The sequence below is a fragment of the Thamnophis sirtalis genome, unplaced genomic scaffold (genome assembly GCF_051295495.1).
Source record: "Thamnophis sirtalis isolate CommonGarterSnake01/CBP01778 unplaced genomic scaffold, rThaSir2_p1.2 scaffold_6, whole genome shotgun sequence".
In the NCBI taxonomy this organism is placed as follows: domain Eukaryota; kingdom Metazoa; phylum Chordata; class Lepidosauria; order Squamata; family Natricidae; genus Thamnophis; species Thamnophis sirtalis.
In genome coordinates, this window is record NW_028261386.1 from 49206920 (window position 1) to 49232773 (window position 25854).

General features: G+C 41.9%; 1 protein-coding gene across 2 annotated transcripts; it reads left to right on the forward strand.

Annotated features, from left to right (window-relative positions):
- The first annotated feature begins 1263 nt into the window (after positions 1-1263).
- Positions 1264-11636, forward strand: HLX (H2.0 like homeobox). 2 transcript variants are annotated; one of them, XM_014059106.2, is made up of 4 exons: positions 1264-2170; positions 4141-4320; positions 5196-5380; positions 9841-11636. In XM_014059106.2, the coding sequence occupies exons 1-4, from the start codon at positions 1624-1626 to the stop codon at positions 10252-10254; spliced, it is 1326 nt and encodes a 441-aa protein (XP_013914581.2). In that variant the 5' UTR covers positions 1264-1623; the 3' UTR covers positions 10255-11636. The 2 variants fall into 2 exon arrangements, with proteins under 2 accessions (XP_013914581.2, XP_087573949.1); XM_087717823.1 differs by lacking the exon at positions 4141-4320.
- Positions 11637-25854: the final 14218 nt, after the last annotated feature.

A 25854-nucleotide genomic window follows, 5' to 3' on the forward strand; every position in this document is an offset into this window, starting at 1 on the left:
AAACTCAAGGGCAATAATTTAGACTAATTGTACAAAATTGTGCAAACTTAGTGTTGCAGAGAATATTAAAAAGGGGGAAGTCTTATACTGCTGGAGCATTGAACTGGAATTAGGAAAGGTATGTTTCCTTGAAGATCAGCACTGATTACTTTTCTGTCCCAGGGGTTCAAGGTGAGGGTGGATAACCATCTAACCTATAAATACGGTAGCTCTGAGTTTCAGTATATGATATCAAACACTTCTGGACCTCATGGGATTTATTTCTAGGGGAATCTAGTTTTTCTTCCTGATTTTTACCACAATTCCCTAGCACTTGTTTCTGTGACTGGATCAAATTCCAAAAATCTCCTTTCACTTCTGAAAAAGAAGTCCAGATCCAGGGGGTTTATTTGTGCTTTTTTTGTAGTTCAGGCCTTGTTGCCACCCATTCACACACTTCGAAATAAAGCAATCGGGATGTGTTGTTTGCACCGGTCTACGGGAATTGTCTTTCGAAACAGCCTAGCCACAGATCCACTGAGCTCACTGCGGTGCAACTGAAATTGCAACTGGATCCTTCCCACGGAAGTTTCGGGCACTAGTCAGTCCCAGCCTACATCAGAGAATGAAAGGAGCTGCTTACAAAAGATTCATCCCCCCCACAGCCCAAATCCTCCATATTCAGGAATGGAGGGGAATGACCCCGCCTCAAATCTTTTCTTTTTTTTTAAACACTCCTACTCCGTTAGCCAGGCTTGGTAATTCATTTGGAAAGGGAATGCCCACTCTTTGCATCGCTCGCGGGGATCTCCTCTCCTTCCCGAAGAAGGCTCCGAAGAGAAGCCTCAGCTGCCTCTAGCGCTGCCTCTGAAGCTCAAATGCGACGGATCGTGAAGAATAAAGAGTTACAGGCTCCGAATCGGGCATATCTACACCATTTCCTTGGGCAAAGAGGACCGGCGAGACCAATTAGCCAGAACCCTGCACTTTCGAGAAAGACCCAGTTCACGGAACGGACAGCCCCGAAAACCCGATTTTCGCTGGGTCGAGGACCGTCACAAACTTGAGAGCTCGGCGGGGGCGTGGCTTGCTGTTCCCCCTTCTTCCTTCCTTCCTTTCTTGGCCAGCCCTCTGCTGCTCTGATTGGCCGCTTCCTGTCCAATCAAATCCCAGAAGAAACGTTTTCTTTTCTTTTTTTTCTCTCCGAGGTAGGAAAAAAAAAAGAGTCTGGGAAGCTGATTTTGCTGAAGACTCGTGGGCGGGTGGATACTTTTCATCCCCCCCCCTCTTTCTTTTTCCAGAGAGGGGAGTTTCTGGTGTGTGTGTGTGTTTGGATGTGGGTCCGCGCGTGAGATTGGGTTCTGTTTTGGGGGGGTTGTTGTTATTTTGTTTGTCGCGCCTGACTTTCGCAGCGCGTGGCTGGAGCTCTGCGTGGCCTCGTTTCGCCTCCAGCGATGCGGCCAGGCCAAGAGACATTTCGGCGTTGAGCTCTCCAGGCTGACCAGAGGAAAGGAGGCGGTTTTACTGCTGGCTGGTTTGTTGGCTGGCTGCGGGTCAGTCGGAGCACACAGTTACTGAGTCTGGGGGTCCATCTGGTCAGTTGAAGGAGTTGAGACAGGAGCGGGTGGCCGCCGGATCGGCAGGATGTACACAGCCGGACTCGCTCCCTTTTATGCTTCCAACTTCAGTCTGTGGTCAGCGGCATATTGTACCCCGGCCGGCCCCGGCGCTGGCGGCTGTTTCTCCTTGGATCCCTCGGGGCTCAAGAAACCGTCTTTCTGCATCGCGGACATCTTACACGCGGCCGCAGGAGAAGCCTCTGCTGACGGCCTGCCGGGAGGAACCGCGGCCAACCTGGCCTCCCATTTAAGTGGGATCCATGCCCATGCACAGTACCACGGCGCCGCTTCCCCGCTTAGACCAACTCCCATAGTGGCCCCGGACACTTCAGTCGCCTTTGCCACTAGGCTGTCACCTCTCTCGGCTACCTACCACAACTCCCATCCTCAGCACCAGCGCTCTCCCACAGGGGGCTCCGGCGGGGGTGCACGAACCCCGGGCGGAGGGCAAAGCCGCCAGACTCACGCCAGCTCTGCAGCCGCTCCCTCTAGCAAAGACTTGAAATTTGGGATTGATCGCATTTTGTCAGCCGAGTTCGACCCGAAGCTGAAGGAGAGCAATACTCTGAGAGGTTAGCTTTTTTGCTTTCTCCTCCCTTCTGGGGAACTGAAGTTGTTTTGTTAAACTGTATGTGCAACAGAACGTACGTGTGTGTGTGTGTGTGTGTGTGTTAGTTAGTTAAACAAAGAAGCAGCGCCCCTTAGAATTTGAGCATAATAGTCTTCTCCGGTTCCTGCAGGTTCCTTTTCACAGTCCTTTAGCATGGTCCCTACTGTCTCTTTATTTGAAGGGAGATTATATGTAAGCTTCCCGTTCAACTGGAAGGTCAACCCTATGTGGTCCTGCTATGAGGCTGCGGACCCTTGCTTACAACCTGCAGGAAGGGTGGGTTGAACTGGGGAAAAGAATTTACAAAATGATCTGTTTTGTTAATCTTCTTTCAGTTATTAATACCCAAACCTTTTATATTAGCTCGAAAAGATTGGGAAAAAAACAAAAACAAATCTTTGACTATAATCAAGTGTAACTTGTAAAATTAGCCCTTTCCAGAAATGAGGGAAGGAACTCAACACAGCTCTGCTGCGGTTTGCAATGTTTCTGTTGTTGCTCAATGGAACAAACAGTTGAGCAATTGGATTGCTTAAAAATTCAGAAATCTTTGGAAGAAATTCAGGCCAGAGTCTCCTTCCAGAATGTATTTACTTGGAAGTAAGTCTCATCGATGTGGACACTGCAGTTGTAAACTAATTGAGTGGCTTTTCTCTAGGATCACAGGGTACCTGAATTGTCGGTACATGTAGACCTGTTTTCTCACCCCAAAATTGGGAATAGGTCCTCCATGAGGTAAATGGGGTTTATTTCTCAGTAAGCATTTATAGCTTTGCATTGCCCATCAATGAATGTATTAATCTGTGTGTTGGAGATAAGAACAACCAATCTACCTCCATGAGCAAAGTCAACCCATTATTGCTTATGATGGGCAAATTTATGACCTAAAGGAAAATTATCTTTGATTGCACTTAATGTTAGATATCCTTGTGGATTATGAGAAATACAAACTGCCCAAGAAAGCTTTATTTTCCGGGACATAGATAGGCAGGTTAGTTGTGGTAGGATAGCTGTGATTTAATTGTAAGATCACATCAAAGCTGCAAAAAACCTGAGTTTGAATTTTTGGGTTGGATGGCTTAAGCTCCCACAATAGTGAAAGCTGGTTTCTTGGATTGAAGCCCATTGGCCCAACTCATTGCTGAGCATCCATGGGCCTGGAGGCTGTTTTTACCTATCAGTAAATCAATCTGTTGGTCCCTTGGCAAGCAAATTTAGAGAGGTTCAATTGAAGAATGTGCTGAATCAAGCAAGGGCCTATCAACAAAGGTAAATTGCCCTTTTACTTTCAGTGTGGCTATTTCACATTTGTAAAAAAAAAAAGCCTATGAAAAGCAGCTTGGGCTGTTCATAGAAATATTTTACTTTGGCTGCCCTCCCTGAAATAATGCAGGATTTGAGCCCTTCAGTCTTCCTTCGGTTTTTCCACTTCCCTCCACCTATCCTTGGAGTGGAAAGGATTAGCACAAATAGATTATCAGCAATGCAGTACTGCAGCTACATTAACTGGGAAATGTAACTAGGGAGAAAATCTCTTATGGTCACCCTCATCCATCTAACATGTGGCATCTAAGGCCCAAAGAGGTTGCGGGAGAAGTTATTCCCTGGTTTGGGCTTACCCTGTCCCCAGAGAAGTGATTTCAGCCTGTCTTGATTGGAATTAGAATTGGTTTTAGAGTTTAGTTTTGGTCTTGGATGAGGAGCACATGCTGTGAACCTCACAGTGGCATTTGTGCAAAGAGGAGTTTGTCAGTTTCAGGTCTGTTGAGGGCCTTCAAACCTTAGAAGGTGGCCTTGGAGTCGTCCCCCCCATCCCTACAGGCCACTAGGGCATGTCACCAATGGGCTATGGCTGAGGTATGTAGAGAGGGTTGGGACCTGCACCATTCTGCTAGTCTTGTAACAGAGCTCTCCTTGTTCCTGTGCCCACAGATCTGACCTCTTTATTAACCGCCAGCCGCCCAAGCGGGATTCATGTCCCCACATTACAGCCTCCATCCGGCCAGTTCTTCACGTCTCTAGAACCCATTAACGAGACTTCTGGGGTCCTGGGACCCTTAAACACAACCCCAAGGAATTCCGTTCAGCACCAGTTTCAAGACACTTTTCCAGGTATAAAAACTCATCCTGAGCACGGATCAATTCCTATCTGTCACTCTCAAAGTGAGAGTGAACCTGGTTGCCTTCCGATTTTCCCATCATCCCTAGACAATGTGGCACTTTTCCTGGCTAAAATCTACTCCCTTTGGAAGGCACCCAATTGAGGAAAGTAGATTAATTTTTTTCAAGGTTTTTTTTTCCTTACTCCCTTTTACTCTTGAAATAAGGATCATCGAAGTAAACATATGGAAGGCTCAGCGCTTGCGATTAGGATTCCTCAGCACCGGATCCTAAGCTCGTTATTTGCTTCAGCAGAGCTTACTTCCACGCAAATGGATCCTGGTTACGGATGGCCGCTTTGACAAGCCAAAAGACCCTCAAACTTAATCTTAGGTGTGAAAAAGGAGCTAATGAGAGGCTGTTTCTTTGCTCCTGACTTAACAGACATCCTCTCGGGGCTATAACTTTGGAAGGCTGGGATTGCTAACGTGGCCGAGAAATTAAGCAACATCTGGAAGATCGAGGGTTAAAGGCACCGACTTTCAAGGAGAATCAGAGCCCGGGAATCTTTAGAGGGGAGTTAAATAGACTAGCGATCCAGCTGCATAAGGCGATCCAAAGAAAGAAGAAATTGTAGGGGCGGGCTGCGTTATTTCAGGCACAGCTGCAGCAGCGCAGGGTTCTTTTGCAACCACTAAAAGACAAGATTAGTGATCCTTGACTACAGGAACGGAGCTATTCTTAGCAGCCAGCTTCTACTGGAAAGTTTCTTGGAAAGTTAGCTCCCTTGGACGCGCTTTCCCTGCAAGCGGGGGCGGCGGGGATTCGATTTAGATCCACTCATGATCAGCCCCTTAAATGCCTCTTTTTTTTGTTCAACCTTCCAGGTCCGTATGCGGTGCTTACGAAAGACACGCTGCCTCAGACCTACAAACGGAAACGCTCGTGGTCCCGGGCGGTTTTTTCTAATCTCCAAAGAAAAGGATTGGAGAAACGCTTTGAAATCCAGAAATATGTCACCAAACCGGACAGAAAACAATTGGCCGCCATGTTAGGTCTCACAGATGCTCAAGTAAGGATTTCCCCCCCCTACTAAAAAACTCCTTTTGACTAATTTATCTGCAGCCCCAAATCCGATTGAGCATTTAGCTGTGATTCTGCTTGGACGTCTATTATAAATCCCATCCTTCCACAGGCTGTTATTTGTTAAAGCTTAAATGCTAATTATTTAAAGCAAAGGAAATCCCACATACCCACATTTCCCTATATTTAATAGGTAGCAAATAGACTTGCCCACTCACCTTTCATGAGCAACACCCACACCATTAGTGCCTTGTGGTATCCCGATTTCTTACCCACTGGACAAACAAATGTTTCCAGAGGAGGAACTACCATACAGTGGTTCTACAGTAATCTCTTACTGAAGCTGTTTTCATTATTCCTCGGCTTATTCCAAAATAATTTCTACTGGTGGGATGTGCACAATAGTCTCACTACCATAGTATTATTTCAGTTAGGCTGGCAGAACACATGGAGCTTGGCAGCTAAATCATCAGACCACATTTGCACACCACAGCAAATTATAAACAAAAATAATAAATTTAAAATCAAATCTAGCAGGTTAATGGTGTTATGCAACTGCAGCTCTTAAGATGTTGCCTGATTTGGTTAAGATTCATGACTGAAGTCAGTCACCAATGCTTGAATTCAGGAAACTGGATGTAAAATGGAGTCCTTATATACCTGTTAATGTCCTCCTTCATATTTGTCCATATTCAGAGAAGCTGAAATGCTGCCTCCCAAATTTGTCATCTAACCCATTTGCATGCTCTTACTGAACAGAGTGTATGTTTGTGCAACAGTTAATCACAACAGTTACCAACCAAGCAACTATTAGCCAACATGTTAAGCCTAATTTTAACATTGATTAGATTTTGTGGGTCTGGAAGGGTGTACATGATGGAATTTTGCATAACCTAACTACTTTATGGTTCAATGTAGTGTGGAATCAAAAATAAAGATCAATTAAATAAGCTGTTAAACTTGGTAGATCTTGTTTGTAGAAAGTGGTTGAAGTAGACAGTGTTTTATGTGTGGGAGAGGCGCCTGCAGGGCAGAAAAGAACAACTTAACCGCCCCTCCCCCACCAACCTCTGGGTGCAACATAAGCAATTTGTTTCTACATGGCTTCGTCCTGAGTAAGAGAAGGCAGTAAATAACACGTCTAGCGGGACCATAAATTAGGTCAGAGATTGATCTGTCATTACAGCCGAAGTGTTTATTTTGGCTGTTGGCGGGAAATGCCAGCAAGAAAAAAGGGACAACTGGCTGAGAAGAAACCAAAAATAGGGACAACTGCCATTGACTCCAGCCTAATGCTGTGGAACTGAGTCCACCGTTCAAATCTGAGCTTCATATTTTTTTTTTCTTCTATTGATATAGCGGGGGAAATTGGACAAATGCACGTTTTCTCCCTCCCTCGCCAGTGTTTTCAATCACAGTGGGTGAAAAGGGATCCTTATTTTCTTTCCATTCATTCACAAATGCCCTTTTTGGGTGAGCCAGGAAGTTTGTCTTTTGAGGAAGGAAAATTTCCGAGCACTTTCTCTAACTAATATGTAAACTGTAGGAAAATGCCAGTGCTACCCTCCTAGCAGCCCTGTAGATTCAAAAGATATTCTGAAAACTTACCATATACAAACCTTGATTTATCATCCAGATTCTATCATATCATAGACACAGGAAAACCTGTGAATGTGTAGAAATGGCTGGCTGAACTACAGTTCCCAGCAATTCCAGCCAGTCAATAGTGGTGGATATCGGAGGTTCCTATAAAGTAAAGGTGGGGTGGGTGTAGAATACTATTTATGAAATAACATATAATCATAGAAAATATTCTATAGTTTTTACTTATTTTAGTATCTTTTCTTTGGACAAACACACAAACATTTTGTACCCTATTTGTAAAAAAAAATGTCTGGGAAAGCAGGCACAGTCTTAAATTTCCTGAAGTCACTTTAATTGCTCAATTGTGCAATGCTACAAATGGCTTCTGAGAAGTAATTTCCACTGAGTTCACTGGATTTTCTCCTTGGTAAATAGATATTGCTTTAACCTCTGTCTTTGAATATCAAGTTGACAATTTTAACCTGGTCCCTCCATTTGTTTTAGAATCAGTGTTAAAATTAGTTACCAAGCTACAAATGCACGTATACCATCAAGATGGCCTATCTTGGAATCATTCTCAATGACAACTTTTTTATAGGGACAAAATAAAATGAAAATATAGTGATAAAAGTGACAGGACAATTATAAAGGCAGATTTATAACCAATATCAATGTTATTTTGTTTTAAACTGTTTAAATATTTTTTTAAATGTAGGTATAAATGGGATTAGCTGTTATCGGTATAATATATCCCCATCTCTTCAGTTTACATATACTTGATCCTGTTGGAAGTAGAAAGGAACTCCAGCCGCTGGAGTAAAATCAGGCTGAGGCACATTCCCTGCTACTTTCCAGAACTAAAAAGCCTGGGTTGTTTGATTAACATTCCAGCTTCAATCACCTGTAGACCACCCAGATTTTAACAAGAAAAAAATAGAATGAAGGGAGAACTAAGAAAGAAAACTAGAGTTTGTAATTTTAATGTATAAAATGTAGATGGACAAATTAAATGCAGAGTTGTACAAATTAAAAAAATTATATCATTTTGTTGTAGCCGGAGAGCAGAAGACTGGATTTGTCTGTCTGTCTGTCTGCCTGCCTGTCTGTCTCTCGCAACTCAGTTTTGTTAGAAGTAAAATCTAAACTAGTGGCTTTGCCTGCAAATATTTCTGCAGGAAAATGCTGGGCTCACTCTTCGAAACAGCAGGATTAAGAATTTGTGAAGTACTTATGATGGGAAGGGCAAACTTGGGAGTTCAGCAATTTTATCTCTCCATTGAGAATTTTTTTTAAAAAAAGTCCAAGGCATTTTCCTTTTCCTCTCTTCTGCCTTTTTTTTTCTACTAATGTCACCGACCTTGATAATGCCAGTGCAAGGAAAGCAAAAATAATGAATTAGCACTTCTGATTCAGCTTTACCCAATTCCCTTTATTATCGTGCATGACAACGGTGGGGGCGGGGCGCACCTTTAAATCCTGAATTAAACTTTGGAACCCACCTCCTCTGTGAGGTCTGAACAATTGGCCAATGTTTTAAGAGGACCCAGCAAAATGATCCAACCTCCAGATTTTGTCGGGAAGGGGCAGAGAGGAATGGATGACATTCTGCTCAGGTAGCATAAACACTTAAGAGTTTGAGTTTGAGTTTATTTGATTTCTATGCCGCCCAATCCCGAAGGACTCCGGGGCGGCTTACAGAATAAAAAGAATTAAAAGAAAAAGACTTAAAAACAATAGGACACACGAAGTTAAAAAGAAAGGCAACAAACACTCAATCAGAAGGCCTGCCAGAAAAGCCAGGTTTTAATGGCTTTGCGAAAGGCCATGAGAGTGGGGAGGGCCCGGATCTCTGGGGGCAGCTCATTCCATATGACCGGAGCGGCAACACAGAAGGCCCTGCTCCTCGGCAGCCGGCATTGTCCTGCTGAAGGTACCCGGAGAATGTCCAACCTGTGCGATCTTATTGGTCTAAGGGAGGTATGTGGCAGGAGACAGTCTCTCCTAGGAACCCAGGTCCTTAGAGTCATTGTTGTTGTGCTTTCAGCTACTCCTGACTTCTGGCAGCTACTTGGACAACCTTACAGGGTTTGTGGGCAGTGGTTTGCCTTTGTCTCTTTGCTAGACTGAGAGAGAGGGACTAGTTCAAGGTCGCCCAGCTCTCCATGTTCTAGCCTGCTGCCTTAACCACTAATCAAACTTATTGAACCCTAGGGTTAGTCTCCCCAAATGCCCAGACAATTGTGAGGTGCTTCTCTCCCTACCAAAAGCATCAACACTTCCTTCTCTTCCCAGTCCCAAGCAGCACCCTCCATCCTTTAAGTGATATAAAGCTTGTGCTCAAAACAGTTACATTGGCCCAACAATGGTTAGATGACTAATGAGAAAATGGCCCTAAATTTACATTTTAAAAATGAGAATTAATCTCAAAGACATGGTCCTTCCGAATTACTGTATTGTGCTCTTATTTCTTTATTCACGAGAACTAGAATATTTCTACTTTAAAAAAAAAAAATCCCAGACCAGGGAGGGGAACTCTTACAAAATGGAGCAAATGCGGATCTAGCCCGAGTTAATTGTGGGCCTCTCCTCCCTTCTGTATTTGTCCCCCCCCTCGGCCCACACACACAATCCTTTGCTTTGTGCTCTCCACCCATCCATCTTTTTGTTATATTAATGTATTTGTTCTTGTTGTGTTCCTTTGTCATAGTTTACTTTAGTGTTCTATTGTTTTACTTGTGTTCCGTTTACACGCCTTTCATTTCTCTTCCTTTTCCTTATTCTGAGCCGCCTAGAGTAGCCTCACGGCGAGACAGGCGGCAGATAAATTCAACAAATAATAAATGCATGAATAAATTTGGCCCGCAGGTGAAAGTCTGGTTCCAGAACCGGCGCATGAAGTGGCGACATTCCAAAGAGGCGCAGGCGCAGAAAGACAAAGAGAAAGAGCCGGCTGAGAAGGTGGCTTCAGCCGGAACGGCTCTGGGGCCCGGGCCAGCAGGCGAAGGCGAGCTCGAGCGCAGCCCTAGCCGCTCGGAAGGCGACAGCGACAGCAGCGAGGCAGAATCCCTGGATCTGGAGCTCGGAAGCGACGGGGAAAGGACTGAGCCGGGAGCTCCTCCTGATCAGGGCCTGCAGCGGCACATCTCAGAGCTGCACCCACCCGCCGGTTTGGAGGCCGCAGCTCACCCCGAGCCGCCGCCTCCTCTCCCAGGCCTGGAGCAAGGCCGGGAGCCTCTGCGGTGCCCCGAGCCTTCGTTTTGCCTGCGGGACTCTCCGTGATGGCCTCCCTTCAGCCAAGCTGGGAACCTGCCAAGAGCCCCAGCTCCGAGGGCTCAGCCTGACAGAGGCCTCTGGTTGCGGGATACTAACTCCTAGTGTGGGCGGAGCGCTCCTGAATGGGTTCCGGGGGAATTGACTTTGAACGGCGGGTGGAGCTGGGCTACCTTCGGAATCGGGGCCCTGTATGGAGTGTGCGTGGGGGGCGGGCACATCCCTAAAAGACTTGGGACGGCCCACAGGTGATCCTGCAGGCCTCCAGACGGCGCGCCCTGAACGGGTCCACTCAGGTAGGCAGGGAGGGAAGTTGGGCGCCTTCGCGGCAGAGGGTCACGAAGGCTTCTGGTTCGAGGAGCTTAGCAAAGGCCAAGGGGAAAAAATCGGCTTTTGCACGTTTCGATCCTCCACTGGCTCCCTGGCAAATGTTTGCTTGGAAAACGAGGCTGGGAGAGCCAACAGACTTGGAGAAAGATGGAGAAAAGTGGATTGTAAATAAAGAGTTTCTTAATACTTTAACGGGTATTTTTGTTCATGGCAAAAGTAGGCTAGTTGCCTTAATGTTCTGACGGCTGAGTTGCTGATTCTTACTGCTGCACCTGAGCATCAATTCATCTTCTCCCCAAATCTCCAAGTTCTGTGTCCCCCATAGGATGGTGTGTAATAAGTACTTTGAAGAAAGGGTAGGCAAAGTTTGTTCCAAACTTTTTCTGAACTAATAAATGCAAAGTTTTCGTATAGGAAAACAATCCTTCCAGGGATTTTAAATTTCCTTATTTATTAAAAAAGCTAGGGATTTCATTTTGGGCTCTGCATTTAATTTCTTTAGTTACAATGCATGGAATGGTGATAAGCAAATGACACTTAAAAATAATCCACTAAGTAAAATTTGAAGGTTTAAAATTTATTCTGCCCTAAGGTAGACTACCAATACAAAGGAAAATGCAGATTAATTTAATGGAGGTATGCGGCTATAGTTTCCGAGCGACTTAATAGCTGTGTCTCTTGCATGTTCATTTTAACTGCTTTTGGGAGGAACAGTTTGGTAGAATAGAATAGAATAGAATAGAATAAGTTTATTTATAGGCCGCCCTTTTCCCTGAGGGGACTCAGGGCGGCTAACAACTTATATGGGAGGGGATACATACAATAACATATAACATAACGTAATAAAAAAATAAGCAACATTCATTCAGCATTCGGGTGGGGGCGAATTATAATCTTTACCTCCAGGCCTGACGGGATAGCCAGATCTTGAGGGCTGTGCGGAAGGTCTGGAGGGTGGTGAGGGTACGAATCTCCACGGGGAGAGATCGTTCCAAAGGGTCGGAGCTGCTACTGAAAAGGCTCTTATCCAATGTACTGCCATAAATTCATTTCTAAATGCATCGGGTTGTGTTCCATTTACTTTGGTATACTTTGGAAATAGTATCTACATAATTATATTATTGGTTTAAAGATTCAGGCACACACATTTTTATTACTTAAAATTGCTTTGAATAGAGGAAAAGTTAATTTCAAAATAGTCATAGCAAAAAAAAAAGGCAGTTCCCCTCCACAAATAATTCATGCTCTCCATTGTTGGGTTCTTCAGGAAAGTCAGGCTGAAACTGGAAATTAAGATACAAATGTAATTCCAATCCCAATTATTTGAAACTTAGTCAGTAATAAAGCACATAGCATAAAATTCCTTCCTCGCCAAGCATTTTGCTCCTTCTGCACATTTATCTGAAAAGGAAAGAAACGGCATTACAAACAATGAGATTTTGTATTTAGGAAGAAATTGGGTCTGAGGAGTAAGAGAATTATAGGACAAAACTGATGTACTTTTTAATTCATCCTCCACTATTTCACTAACAACATCCAACTTAACAAGGCAACTGAATTTGAGAAGAATGTTAAGAGTTTTGTTACACCTTAAAAATGAATAGATTTATTACAGATTGAGCTCTTATCTAACTATAAAAATACTAATGCTGGAACAACAATAACAGTAAATGTCAGGGTAAAGAGAAATAAAAAGTGCCAGAATGTAAAGTTGGTTTTAATTATTTCATTGGCATTAGTAGTTGCTAGATGGTTATATAGACTTTTTTTTTTGCATTATCAAGATAATATTTAGTTATGTTCAAGCCTCAGGAAACAGAGTTAATGTTTGATGGAACAGAGCCCAGCCTTTCATGTTAAAATAGGGGAATAAAATGAAAGGATAGATATATGTACAATAAAAGATAGTTTTATAATAAGAAAAGGGAAGGTACACACTGATATTGCTACCTATGATATATTCACAATCTGTATAGAATCTGCTATGTTGATTTTATTTCCATTTTTGCCAATAGTTCTAGCAGATGTAGAAAACAGACTGAATATTATGAAAAGATTTCAAGTCACTAGAAATAAGATGATATCTCCATTGGAAATTCTTCCACAGACCCCAAAATTTGTGCATGCGCATGCATGCACACACGCATGCACACACACACTGCACACATACACCCACACACAAATTGTAGCTCTGGGAAGTGTGCAGGGGCCACTAAAGGCATTAGCAGAAGGCAAGCAATTCCTGATCCAGAGGTTCTGCATCTATGTTATAAAGCAAAAACTGAAACCAGGGATCCCAGGAATCCTGGGATCTATAAACTAGCAAATCTTAGGGGACTTAATCTGGAATTCGAACCTTTGATTTTTCTTTTAAACCAAAACCCTTTTCCTGTCATTCTTGTAAGAATTATATTGCACCACTGTAATTTATCTAAATTTGTCTTGGATCATAATGTTCTTTTGAAATCTCAGCTATGCTACTTTGGCAGCCCAAATGACTCATACTATTTATACAACCAAATCACAGAATTGTTTTATTAAGCAGTTTAGGATCAATCTCTGCGTCATCATTTTACATGTACAGTATATGATGTACAAATTAAGTTTGTTGCAGCCACACTATATGTCACATGCTTTGTTGCTATTATATTGCTGCTGAGATAGATCATAGTTATCCTGCGAATTGCAAAACCTGAAGAATTTAGGAACATTTTATCAAAAAAAAAAAAAGGCAAAATGTAATTTCTACTAAGAGTGCAAGGTTTAATAATCCATCCCCAACTGCAGTTCAAAGTGAGATGAAACTAGCCAGTCTATGATTTATCCCCACTTAGTATCAAAAGATATGTTGCCATTCAACTATTCTAAAATTGACAATTAAAAGAACCAATTTGATGAATGACAAATTGACAAATTCCTCTCATTGTATTATCTGTTATTGATCACAGCTCAATTTATTTTCCTTGAATTTGTTTAATCTATGGAGGGGATTATCTGTCCTCCACCATCATAATAAATGTGGTAATCCAATGATATATAGAAGGCCACATGTTCCTGCTCCTTTAATCCAGTCGAAAGGAAAGAGTTTGCTTTCTTGCTAGATATAGTCTTGATTGCCCATTTATCATCTAGAAAGACAAGTGTTCAATCAACAAAGATGATTAGGGGGCTGGAGGCTAAAACATGAAGAATGGTTGCAGGAACTGTGTATGTCTAGTTTAATGAAAAGAAGGACTAAGGGAGAAATGATAGCAGTGTTCCAATATCTCAGGGGTTGCCACAAAGAAGAGAGAGTCAAACCATTCTCCAAAGCACCTGAGGGTAGAACAAGAAGCAATGGGTGGAAACTAATCAAGGAGAGAAGCAACTTAGGACTGAGGAGAAATTTCCTGACAGAACAATTAATCAGTGGAACAACTTGCCTCCAGAAGTTGTGAATGCTCCAATCCTGGAGGTTTTTAAGAAGATGTTGGATAGCCATTTGTCTGAAGTGTGTAGGGTTTCCTGCCTAGGCAGGGGGTTGGACTAGAAGACCTCCAAGGTCCCTTCCAACTCTGTTATTCTATTCTATTCTATCTTGCCACAGGCCAAGTATAGAATAGATAGAAATTCTACTCTGTTGGAGCTCATCAGTAGGTGCTCAGGATCAGGTTGCAAACCCTCTGAGTAGGAGCATCATAAAGTAAGTTGAATTTACTTTCTAAATTTAGGATTGCTATGAATCAGGCAACAGTTTCCTATCTAATTCCTTGTACTTTGAACAGAAGTGTAATCATAGAAAGTAGAATTCTTATTCCTACTACTAATTCCTACTACTACTCTTGACCATCTTCCATATAAGCCGTACTTGTGGGAAAGAGCAACAAGGATAGAAATAGGATGGGAAGAAAAAAAACTTGTAAAACTTTAGCAGAAAGTGTTCTTGATAACAAATGTAAAGACAAGAAATAATATCTGAAGCAATTAATCATTCCCAGTGTGCATAGTTGCTGAAACATGGAATCATTTCCCATATTAGATGTAATTTCAGTGTCATTAAGACAAATTCTGGCACCTCTTACTAGTTGGGATTGATGGCAACAGAAGGTATAAAGCTTGTGGTCTTATACCATGTTCTACCACATTTACTTCTGCATGAATATGTTGATAAGTTTCTGTGATTGGGTTTCAATCCTCTACCCGTATTTGCTCAGAGTAAAACCCCTTAAATGGGACTTACTTCTGTCTTTTTTTGTGATTTATGACTGAATTTCTACACAAAGCTTAATCCAGATTCCAAAGCAATGGAATGCAATTACTATACCAGGTGACCTTCTTTTGCCAACATAATAAGCCATATTGTGATTTAATATGATGCACACCAGGCGTAACAATATTCTAAAACTATTTACATCTTGGCTTAATCCAATGTCTTGTGCTGGGGGAATCAGCCAAAGTGGGATATGTAAACAAAAGTATTAATTTTCAATAGTTATTATATGCAAGTAACTCCTATGGAAAAATACATATTTTTTCTTTCTGTTTCTGAATGGTGACATCTCAGTGTGTGAGGCTTTCCCAGTGGCAGTCATCAAATGATGACAAACTAAACAAACATACTTTCTCACAATAAGATAAACCCCACCCCCACTCTAAATTAATACTGAAACATTACTTTTAACATAAGGGACCCTTCTGCTTTGTAGAAGTCTTCCTTTGAAAAAGTCTGATCCTAAGTCTACTCTCCCAGGCTAAGATACCAAGACTTGCCTCTCAGGGCTCCTTCCTGGTCATATGTGAGAGAGGTTCTATTGAAGTTTTGGGGTCTTGTTTCAAGATATCTAGCCTGGGTTTTCATTTCACTGGAAGTATGTTCCTCTTGCTTGCTTTACAGCATAATGTCCACATTCAAATTGGAAGGGTCACATATGTCCCTTTGATTTAATTGGTGTTTGTAAATTAAGAACCCAGATGAAAGTAACGGGAAATTAGGCATATTCCTTGATTCGACAGTTGCTTAGTTTGTTTTAGCTATTTCCTCCTGGTGTTATAAGTTATAAGTTAGACTTCACTGAGGCCTAAACTCCTTTTTTAACACACAAATCTCACCAAAATGCTCCCTAGGATCTAATTCAGGAGTACTGAATTAGATGCTAGGGAATTAGATGCCAGAAAGAAAGGCAGAAATCAGGAATTTATCTTTATGTAACAGAAAGCTCCTCACTTGGAATTTAAAAAAAAAAACCAATACAAATTAAATACAGTTGCAAATATATGCAATGTTGGTTTAGCTGCCCCATCTTTTTATGTCTGGAAGAAAAGATTGAAGTCAGTAGACTGATCTTATTGGAGTTAATAAATATAAATAAATGCCGCATTTAAATGATAATTTGTTACAGGGGAAAATTACATTTAGGACTGGGTGCCAGCCATACAGGAATGTCTACTTTGTGGACCTGTTTAAAGATATTCCCTGTTGTCATTTCCTATCCCATAAGAGAGCAGTTTGATGCAGTTTTTCCTCCTCAGGCAAATACTACAGACAGGAGTTATATTGTAAAATCAACTGGGTCCTAATGTACACTTGGCCTAACTTCTTCAATTTTAAAAAAGATATTACTGCATTTCAACTCAAGAGGTAAATTAGGAGGCAATGCTCTGGATTTACTCCACGGCATGTAAGAACTGTAGCCTAAACTTTTCACTTGGGCTGGATTCAATACATCTCTTTGGCTTATTGATGTCAGCAGATGAAAACATGTTATGAGGACACTTCTCTGTAAGGCCGGAACTGAATAGATCCCTAGTCCATAGCCTGAGTGGATTCATTTTACGTCTAACAAAATGCTATTCAAAAGCTTTTCAGTCAGGCTAGAGTAATAGCTCCATAGAGTACAGTTTTTAACAATAAAAAAATCTAAGCACGTTACTTGGCAAACATTAAATTCAAGATCATGCATTGGATGGAGACCCAAATCAAAGATGTGCTTACCACAAGGAGTAAATCTCATTATTCACAGGGCAACATTACTCTCCATATGTTTGTTTAAGATTAGGACTGAAGTTTTATGTTTTTCCAATCATATCCCATTATCTCCAGCAGCATGTCCTAATCCACCTGGTTTAAATCAGTTTGAAGCCAGGTAAGCATGTTTGCATAATCCCATTGGAACCAATGGGACATCTACACGCGTGTGTCTATGATGCAGCCATTAAATACAAGAGCACTAGGTGGATTTCCTCTGCTAGAAAAGGATGGTAGGAATTCAGGCCAGAGAGCTATTTCTTCCACTGGCAGCAAATTCTTTAAACAAAAAAAGATCAGCATATCCTAAAACATGCTAATTCCGATTATTAATAATCATTCAGGAACCAGGCAATGAATTGAAGTATATAGCTAGTTTACTGCATTTTTATTGTAGTGATTAAAAGCTACAACTGTACACTTCTTATTTTTTAAAAAATAAATTCACTTGTGAATCTTCAAGGTACACCTGGGCTATCCTATATGCAGAACTTTAAGGTGATGTATTTGGTTTCTATGGGAGAATCTGCAACTTCTGGATTAGAGCTCTTTAAAACACCAACGGGATTATATTATGTCAATTTACTAAAAAAATAAAAATTCCTGGAGTAGATTGCAAAAGGCCATTCCAAGATAAAGGCATAAAGATTGCCCTATACACTTTCTAAGGCAATCTTATGCCTTTATCTTGGAATAGCCTTTTGCAAACTACTCCAGGAATATTTTTTTTAGTAAATTGACATAATATGGTCCCATTAGTGTTGGGGAGGCAAGTTGGGGAGGTACCATAATCAAAGAATGTTAAAGAAGCAAACCTCCTTCCAGGTCCGTGTATTGTGTTCCTGATATACATCGATCTGTAGCAGTTTACTATTCTAAATGCTCGGTCTTGGAAATAAAAACTGAAAGTCCTTTATGAGAAGTTTTCACCCGAACGGTATTTTGATACGAGCGACTCCCACCATCCTGTTTCTCGCAAATACCGGAACATTAAATGCGATTTACTCCTTTACCCCATAAACTTCGCATTAGGCGGTGTCTGAAAAACGAATACGTGGAGCGTTTTCCCGCTTTAAGGAATTTCACTGCGAGGACAATTTAGCCCCCTGCACTCGTGGGAAAGGCAGAATTCAGCAGCTTTTGCTCAGCTGGCACAGTTGACACTTTTTTTTTACAAGGGGACGGGGGGGGGGGAGGTCCCTGCACGTGTTGTGCCTTTCTGGCGGGCGGTGCCAACGTGGCGGCGGAGGCTGAAGAGAGGGAAAGAAGAAAGGGAAAAAGAGAGGAAGAAATGGAAGGGAAGTAAGAGTAGGAGAGAGGGTAGGAAAGGGAAGAGGAGGGGAGGAATGGGGAGAGGAAGGTGAAGAAGAGAAGGGAAAGGAGACGAGGAAAGAAGAAAGAAGAGAAGGAAGGGAAGGAGAAAAAGAGAGGGAAGAAGTAGTAATCTCGGTTATATTTTTTATTTTAGGAGGAGGAATGAATTGTTATAAATGTCAAAAGAACACATATTAATAATAGTTATGAGATTGTATATTTGTGAGTGTATGTATGACAAATAGAAATAAAACACTTTTCAAAAAAATAAAGGAAGAGAAACAAAGCGTTCCTGGGAAGAGGGCCGCGGGACCCCGCAATCTCTCCAGGAAAGAGGCGCTCCGTTTAGCCCAGAGCAAAGACTGGGGCGAGAAGGCTCCGGCGAATCTCGCGTGGAGGCTTTGAGCGGAAAATCCAAGGGCTGTTAGAAGTACTTGGAACTGAGGAACAGGATTCGGAGCCACCTCGAGGATTCTGAAAAGCCAACAAAACTTCGGAGATCCTGCTGCTGTGGCTTTCCAAAATCAAGCGGCAGTAAAGCTATACGCAGTTCACGGAATAACCCTTTGCAACCTATTCTAGAATTATTATTTTTATTTTTCCCCTCCTCTTTCAATTTTGGGTCTTCTGAGCTGTTAGTTGAAAGGGCAGTAGAGAGCTTCCAAGTGCTTTGAACTTGCAGCAAAGATCATTCTTAGACCAGAGGTCTTCAAATTTGGCAACTTTAAGACTTGAGGACTTCAACTGCCAGCTATGCTGGCTGAAGAATTCTGGCAGTTGAAGTCCTCAAGTCTTAAAGTTGCCAAATTTGGGGACCCCTGTTCTAGACTTTCCCCCTAAATCCGCGTTTCTCAATCTCAGCAACTTCAACAACAATCTCGGCAGGGGAATTCTGGGTATTGAAGTCTACATGTCTTACAAATTGCTGAGATTGATGAACATTAATCTCAGAAGCCTCCGCTTTCTATCCTGTCAGCTTGGAATAAAAGTAGAGCCGCTTTAAGAGTTGCACTGACTGTAAAGAGTGAGTCATTCCTAAAAGCAACCCCACATCTTGATCCTATTGAAGATCTATCACCTCTGGTCTAGCCAAGCCCATTTAAGATAGGGAAGGAGGAGGAGATAAAGTCCTCCCTCTTTTACCGAATCCTAACTTAATGCATTTTTCCTTCCATTGACTTTGTGCTGTTTTGGTTTTTCTCCCAGTAAACAGATCCTACGGAGAAGCCTCAAAATATGCATTATAGAGGATATCATCCTGAATGCAAAGTATGAAATCATCTGTTTATTTAGGACCCTTAACTACCTTGATGCTGGACAATTATCCTCAGTGCTACTTGAAAGATCTCTCTCTCTCTCTCTCTAATGGAAATTTGATATAAGCTGCCCAGAGTCACTGGCTCAGATGGGCTGCTATATAAATTAAATAAATAAAGCCTCAACTATCAGATATTGAGATTTGTTCAAACACACAGCACAAATATCCAAGAGGAAACCACAACTCTAGATCCATTAACTCAGTAGAAAACAGTAACAAAAGGTCAACATGAAATCCATGTAAGGCAGGTTGGACTGAGAGAGTGTCCACCTCCAACCCCCCCCTGGGGGTTTTCTGTCAAGAGTGGACTAGAATGTGGACTTCCTTGTTTCTAGTCCCAAAAACATGACACTATCATGCTATTAGATCTATATAGCGTGGCCCACAAAATTCAATATGTCTTCAGCTAAGTGGGTCATCTGACACAGTTTTATATAGCATCTGGACACACTTGCGTTTTACGCTCTGCAGAGTTACTTGGAAGGAAACCCCAGTGGTTGGATAGAATCCAACTGAAATCCTGCATGTTTCTTGAGTTGGAGAGGGCCAAGAAGTCAGTTCTGAGGCCAGCAGTCCATTTAAAACAAACAAACATGTAGAAGATCCTTTGGTGGATAGAATCTATTTCTCAGACATCCTCCTCTATTCCCTTTCTTTTCCTTTGATGATTAAGATTGTCATCCTTTGTTCCAAGACAATCTGGAGGAGCCCATCTTGAATTGCATCCATTTGCAGACTGTTTCTAGGAAGGAAAAAAAATCACTCTTGGGAGTGTAATTGAGAATTGGGTGACTTGAAGGTTAGAGATCCCCTCCCCTTTAAAATCCTTAATGCCTCTTCCAAAATCAAGTCCTACTGCAGCGCTGAGCATGACTGTTCTACAGAAGGTGCTCACTCTTGACTTAAAAATTAGAAAGATGTTTTCTCTACCAAAATTACTTGTGATAAAGCAGCATTTGTAGCATTTTTGGCAGCCAACTTTACTCTTGAAATCAGAGTCCTGCTTTCAGGTGCAGGATTTCTTAAAATACTTGAATAAGTCCACTACATATAGGTTTGACTAAAAACATGTCCGGTGCTTTCCAAGACAGCAGCCTTGCTGCATACTGCTTCTTAGTGGAATTGCATAGGAACCTCCCTGAATCTGCCAATGAGTTTGGCTGTAGTTGCCAAGTTTTCTGAAAGGAGTTTTAATTTTGATTTGTCTGGCTTGAGATGAAAACCATAGGCGTGCTGCATTGAGATCAAGGAAATTGTTTTGCTTCCAAGTAAATTGATTAACAGTCACAAAGGTAGGTTGTATATATATATTTAAAAGTTCTCTGATTCCTGGCAGAGTAAGCAATTTTAAAGCAGTTGAAGGATGGATTGTGAAACCTGAGCTTTGCCTCTTTCTTCAACTCTGTGCTTTCTGAGCAGAGAAATTGACCAATAAGCCACGTGGCAATTACAGTAACCAGCTTTCTACAAGGCTGATGTTAGTTGAGGATTCTACAGTTGAAGTTGAGACCTTCTCTTCAGCTCATTGGGAGAGAACCAAGAATGCTTCATGGCCAAGGCAGGCATTTTGCTGAAGACATGGGACTACTCTCAAAGTAGAAGGATTTCACTGCTCTTGATGGAGGCAGAGGCCATCCCCCTCTACTTAATGTTGATGGAGCTTTCTTCCCTCCCACTTTCATTTTTTATTGCTTTGATTTTTCTGCTCAAAGTATAGAGGGTCACATATCGAATGGAGGTTTGAATGTTGGATTCAATTTTGGATACTGACAACAGTTTACAGTTCCCATTGTCACATTCTACTATTGGCTGTGGTCACACAGTATATTACTCTGTGGTTTGTTGAACCACAATGTACTGAACAAACTACAATTGTCTGAGTTCACAAAGCACATTTGCCACCACAGCATTTGGCTTGGCCTGTTGTGTGAGTCCAAGGAGTCATCTTGGGTTATGCCACCTGATTGCTTTCAACATATGCATTAAGGTTTAAAGACTTAAACTGATACCAAGTTAACATATTCTCTAGATTCATGAACTACACCAGTTGGTTTAGCAGGCTGTTATAATAAGCTGTTATATTAAGCCCAATAAAAACTAATGCCCTTGTTTGACATGTAGTGCAAATGCATCTCCAGGAGTTTATCTGACTTGGTTGTTTGGAGTGAAGCCAGCCTTCCTATCTACTTAAGATAGCAGCAAGTGAGGAGTCTTTTTTAATTCAGCTCTCTGTGATTCCCACAACACAATAAACTAAACTTGAATCACATTATGGCTTAGTGTGAGAAGTGAAATCACTTTCCAGTTTTGTGTATTCAGCTGAATGCCCCAACAGGGCTCTAGAAGCTTTTAGAAAGGATTAGTAAAAGGACAGAAATATCAAATGGCGAGTTCAAAGCTGTTTTGGCTTTAGCAAATAGGTACTACATAGCCAATGTAGTCAACCAACACCTTCTCTGTAGCCTTGCCTGGGACAAGTTAGAATGACATCACAACAGATATAGCTGGATCTTACTGAATGTTCTAAACAGTGACCTCGTGATTACTAGGATCTTGTTCACACATGGCATCAACTACTAAAATTTAACCTGTTAACCCTCAATGTGTTGGGTCTACAAATATGCTCATACCATAAGCCAAAGATTGGTTTCTTAAAGGACATTAAGGCCAAACAAGTTACATAATGGGTTAGAATGAAGTGTAAATCCAGGCATGTGAGTGTACAAACACCTATAAGTGATAGGCACTCCTCTCTCATTTGTAGCATATATATTTCAAATGTTAAAACAGGAGTTTGTTTTTAACTTTGGCTCTGCCCCCCATATTGTTTCTTCCCCAGAATCGACTGGTCTCCTGGATATTGGATGAGTGTTCCTAGTTAGATCAACTTGCCAACTGTCTTTTACACAACCCTCGTAAGAGCTAAAATCAGGCTTTGCTTGGAGCGACTTTCCCCCAATTTGCAGGAAAGAGTTACTCTCCAGCCGTAACTCAGCTTTCAGGTTTCTAGCCTCTCAGGTGAAAGAAAGACGAAATTCCTTCGGCTTCCTAGGACACCGCTCGCACATTCTGATTGGCTATTGAGGTTCCAATGTAGCTCCTCCTGCAAGCGATAGTTCCAGGGATCCAGGGATCACTCGTTCCACAGCGTCCCATTGCGTGGAAGTCTGAGCAAGTCCTCGGGAACATCTGGGCGTGCGCCGGGAAGTCCATCATCCTGCGAGATTAATCTTAATTCTAGACTCGACTTGTGCCGTGCCTCTCTGTTCTCTTGCTAAGGAGCCACACTCCGAGTTGATGTTTGCAATTCTTCAGTCCCCCCTTTGAACTCCAGTCAAAGTCTGGTCAGACGTCGCTGAACAGCAATATCCCAAAGGTTACAAATTCATATAATTTCCTTCCACACGGAGAAGAAACTTCTCCTAAGCAGACTTCCCTGACTTAACACACATTTTCAGCTATAAAAAGCAACAGTCATCCTATGTGCCACCTTTCCAGGAGGAAAGTAAACTTCGAAATTCATTTGCAGCGCTTTGGATGAGAGGCAAAAGCAAAGCGCAACTGCCCAGTACACGCTGGATTTCCTATTTCTTATGAGGGCGAGCGCTTGATTGTTACTAGCCACTAGTTGCCTTGGGCAAAACTCTAATTTTTCTTTTGTTTCTTTTTACATTAACAGAGAAGGCATCTTTTCCTTAGGAGAGACCTCCTTGTCCGGCAAAAGATCCCAACTTTAATCCTTTATTTTTTCAAAGGTCTCTTACATTGTGTGAAACTGTGGGTCCACCCTGTTTTGGCGTGGCTCACGAACTCTTCATTTAGAACTCTTCACGAAATAATGGTTTGATTTGCATGAAGTAGGCCACCGGGGCAGGTTGAACAAACCACATTTTAAACAAACCGCTGCTTTGCATACTGTGTGTACATCCAACCATTCTGCACGGATTCGTACTCCTGAACTAGCACGATTCACGATCTGCATTCGAATGAAGCAGCTATTCAACGCAGCCTTCCCTTCTGACAAAGTATCCCCCCACTTTCCTTCCAGCCTACCGCAACCATTTTAACCAACCACACCTGGAAGACTCTAGTCTGAAAAAAATTCATAAAGAAAATGAATTGGGGGTCAGACGACCTTTGTTTCCAGAGTCATTGCTCCAATGAATGTTTAATTTGAAAGGCAGGGTGTAAATACTATAGTAATAGGTAACTATAGTTGTACTTAAAATCCAATTAATCTATTTGGTTAAATGCGAATGTTTCGGTTTATATTCCCACCCTTCCTCGAGGCTCCGAAGAGAAAGCGTGGTTTTACTTCCCGGGCTGTGCCTTCCCTTCGATCGCTAATCTTCCGCGGAAAACAGCAAAGATTGTGGCTGCCGCTGCCCCGCCGCCCTCCTTTGGCCCGGCACATCTTCTTGCCCTGGGAGCCGAGAGGAAGGAAGGGGAGGGCGAGGGGCCATTAAAGCGGGGTTGCGCGGATTATTGATGGGGGTTCGCTGGGAGGTCCCGGCGGCGGATGGGATTCCGGCTCCAGACCTCGCCCAGCTGTGATGAAGGCCACCTGGCCGAAACCAGAGAGCCGTTAATGGGTTTAGCCTTTCCTAATTGGGGGCTCCGGAGCAGTCGGTACTTTCAGGAAGGGAAGCGATCTCCAGCTTTGTAAGGAAATCTCCAAGGCGAGAGATTACCCGTCAGCCAGGGATGGTGGGGCGGAAAAGGGCAACAAGCTTTCTCCTGGGGTTGGGAAGGCAGATGTAGGCAGCCGCTGCATTTCTTTGAGCACCAATTCTCCTTGCTGTAGCAAAAGCCAAAGGTGGTGTTTTCCCTCCGCTTCATTCAAAATTTTGCCACAATAAAGCTTTCCTCTGGTTTCATTGATAAGTTATCTAGGCTTGCTTTCTCGAAACATCGTTCTTAGCCAAAACCCGAGTTGTCTGAGCTCACAGTGTTTGTGTGATTGCAGTTGCGCTTCACGACTACACAAGCGTGCCCTGGGAATATTTCGTTTCTTTGCCTGCCTTGGTGATGCTGCCTTGATTTCATTCCCACACTGTGAGGGAGATGGGTTTAGACTCCCCTTCGATATCTTGGAATTAAAATAATACTCCTCCCTCAACCATAAAACAAATCTGCCCCATGTTTACCTTGAGATAAATTCCACTGAATGCACATTTTATGGGGAAAGAAAAAGCCGAGTTTTGCTTGACTCGTGGTTTATAGCTAACCGTACCCAACTTCTCACCCAGTGATGTTTTCAGACTTCTTTCTGACCTGGTAGCTGATGAAGAACTGCATGATCTATATAATGAACCGAAGAGAGCTTTACAAATCACTCCTGGCTAAGCTATCACCATCAAGCCTTGGTACTAAATATTCAGAACATGGAAAACTTAGAGGGAAATCATTTGGAAGGAAATGCCCCTAAAGCATTATATCTTTTCTGTCGGCAATCCTGTTGCTCAACATTCTTAGAAAATAAATTCTCAAGGTGCAGGTCTCACTGTGTGCTCACACTTGCTACAAACACAACCTATGAAGATTCATCAGCAGTTGTTTTCTTTATTTACTAGTTCTAACAATAAAATGGATGTCTACCTCTCCACCTATCTATGTTAAAGCAAAAAGCACAAACCCATTTGCTTAAACAAAATGCAGATCCCACTCCCTCAGATAATGTTCATATTGTTATGTGACAGAAAAATAATTGCAACAAATTTAAAACTTAAGGCTGCAAAGTTGATAGGTTTACTATGCAATACTATTTATATCTGCTCAAGAATAAGTGTCATTCTGTTTGAGGGGGATTATTCTCTGGTAAACAGTTATAGAGTTGTAACATTAAATCATCTAGATTAACTGTACAAATTTATGCAATTAAAACACCTCATCCACTTTAGTTGAACAGTTTAATGCCCACTTAATAGTGAATGACATTTTTTAAAAAAGGCTCATTTTCCTTTCTAACACAAGCTTATTCACCACTCCTTTTATATACATATGCAAATTTAATTGACAGACTAATAAATTGTATAAGACAAATTCCTCCATAACCAATGGGATTTACATTCTGAAGACTTTAACAATAGAATTTTGAATATTGTGAGTAAATGTGCTAAAAATATACTGAAAGATTGAAAGTAAGTTCCACTGAATTCAGTGGGATTTAGTATTCAATAAAAATAATAAAATGAATACAGGCATTGCAAGTGTATGACTGCATGTACTTCATATTTTTGGGATGTGGACTGCAATCTGTTGATTTGCAAAGTAGTCTCCACTTTAGCAATGCTAGATTGCATAGAGTGGTACAATTTGGGCATGGGTCAGCTACAATTGGACTTTGCTTGTGCTTGCCACAAATGTGCTTCCATTGACCAATATTGTATCTTCCATTAACAAGAAATGCTTCATGTGACTCATTTGAAATAAAAATTAATAGCTTAGTCTACGCTTACTCTTTCTTACTCAAAAATATGTTTTGATCGACCAAGTCATGATATTATGGGCAGTGGAGAATGGGGCTACCATCTGGTAATGATAATGATCTATGGAAGATTACCACTTGGAATGTAAGATGAAGTAAAAGAAATAAAGAACAATAAACAAGTTCTGTGTATGTCTGTGAAATTAAGTGAAAGGA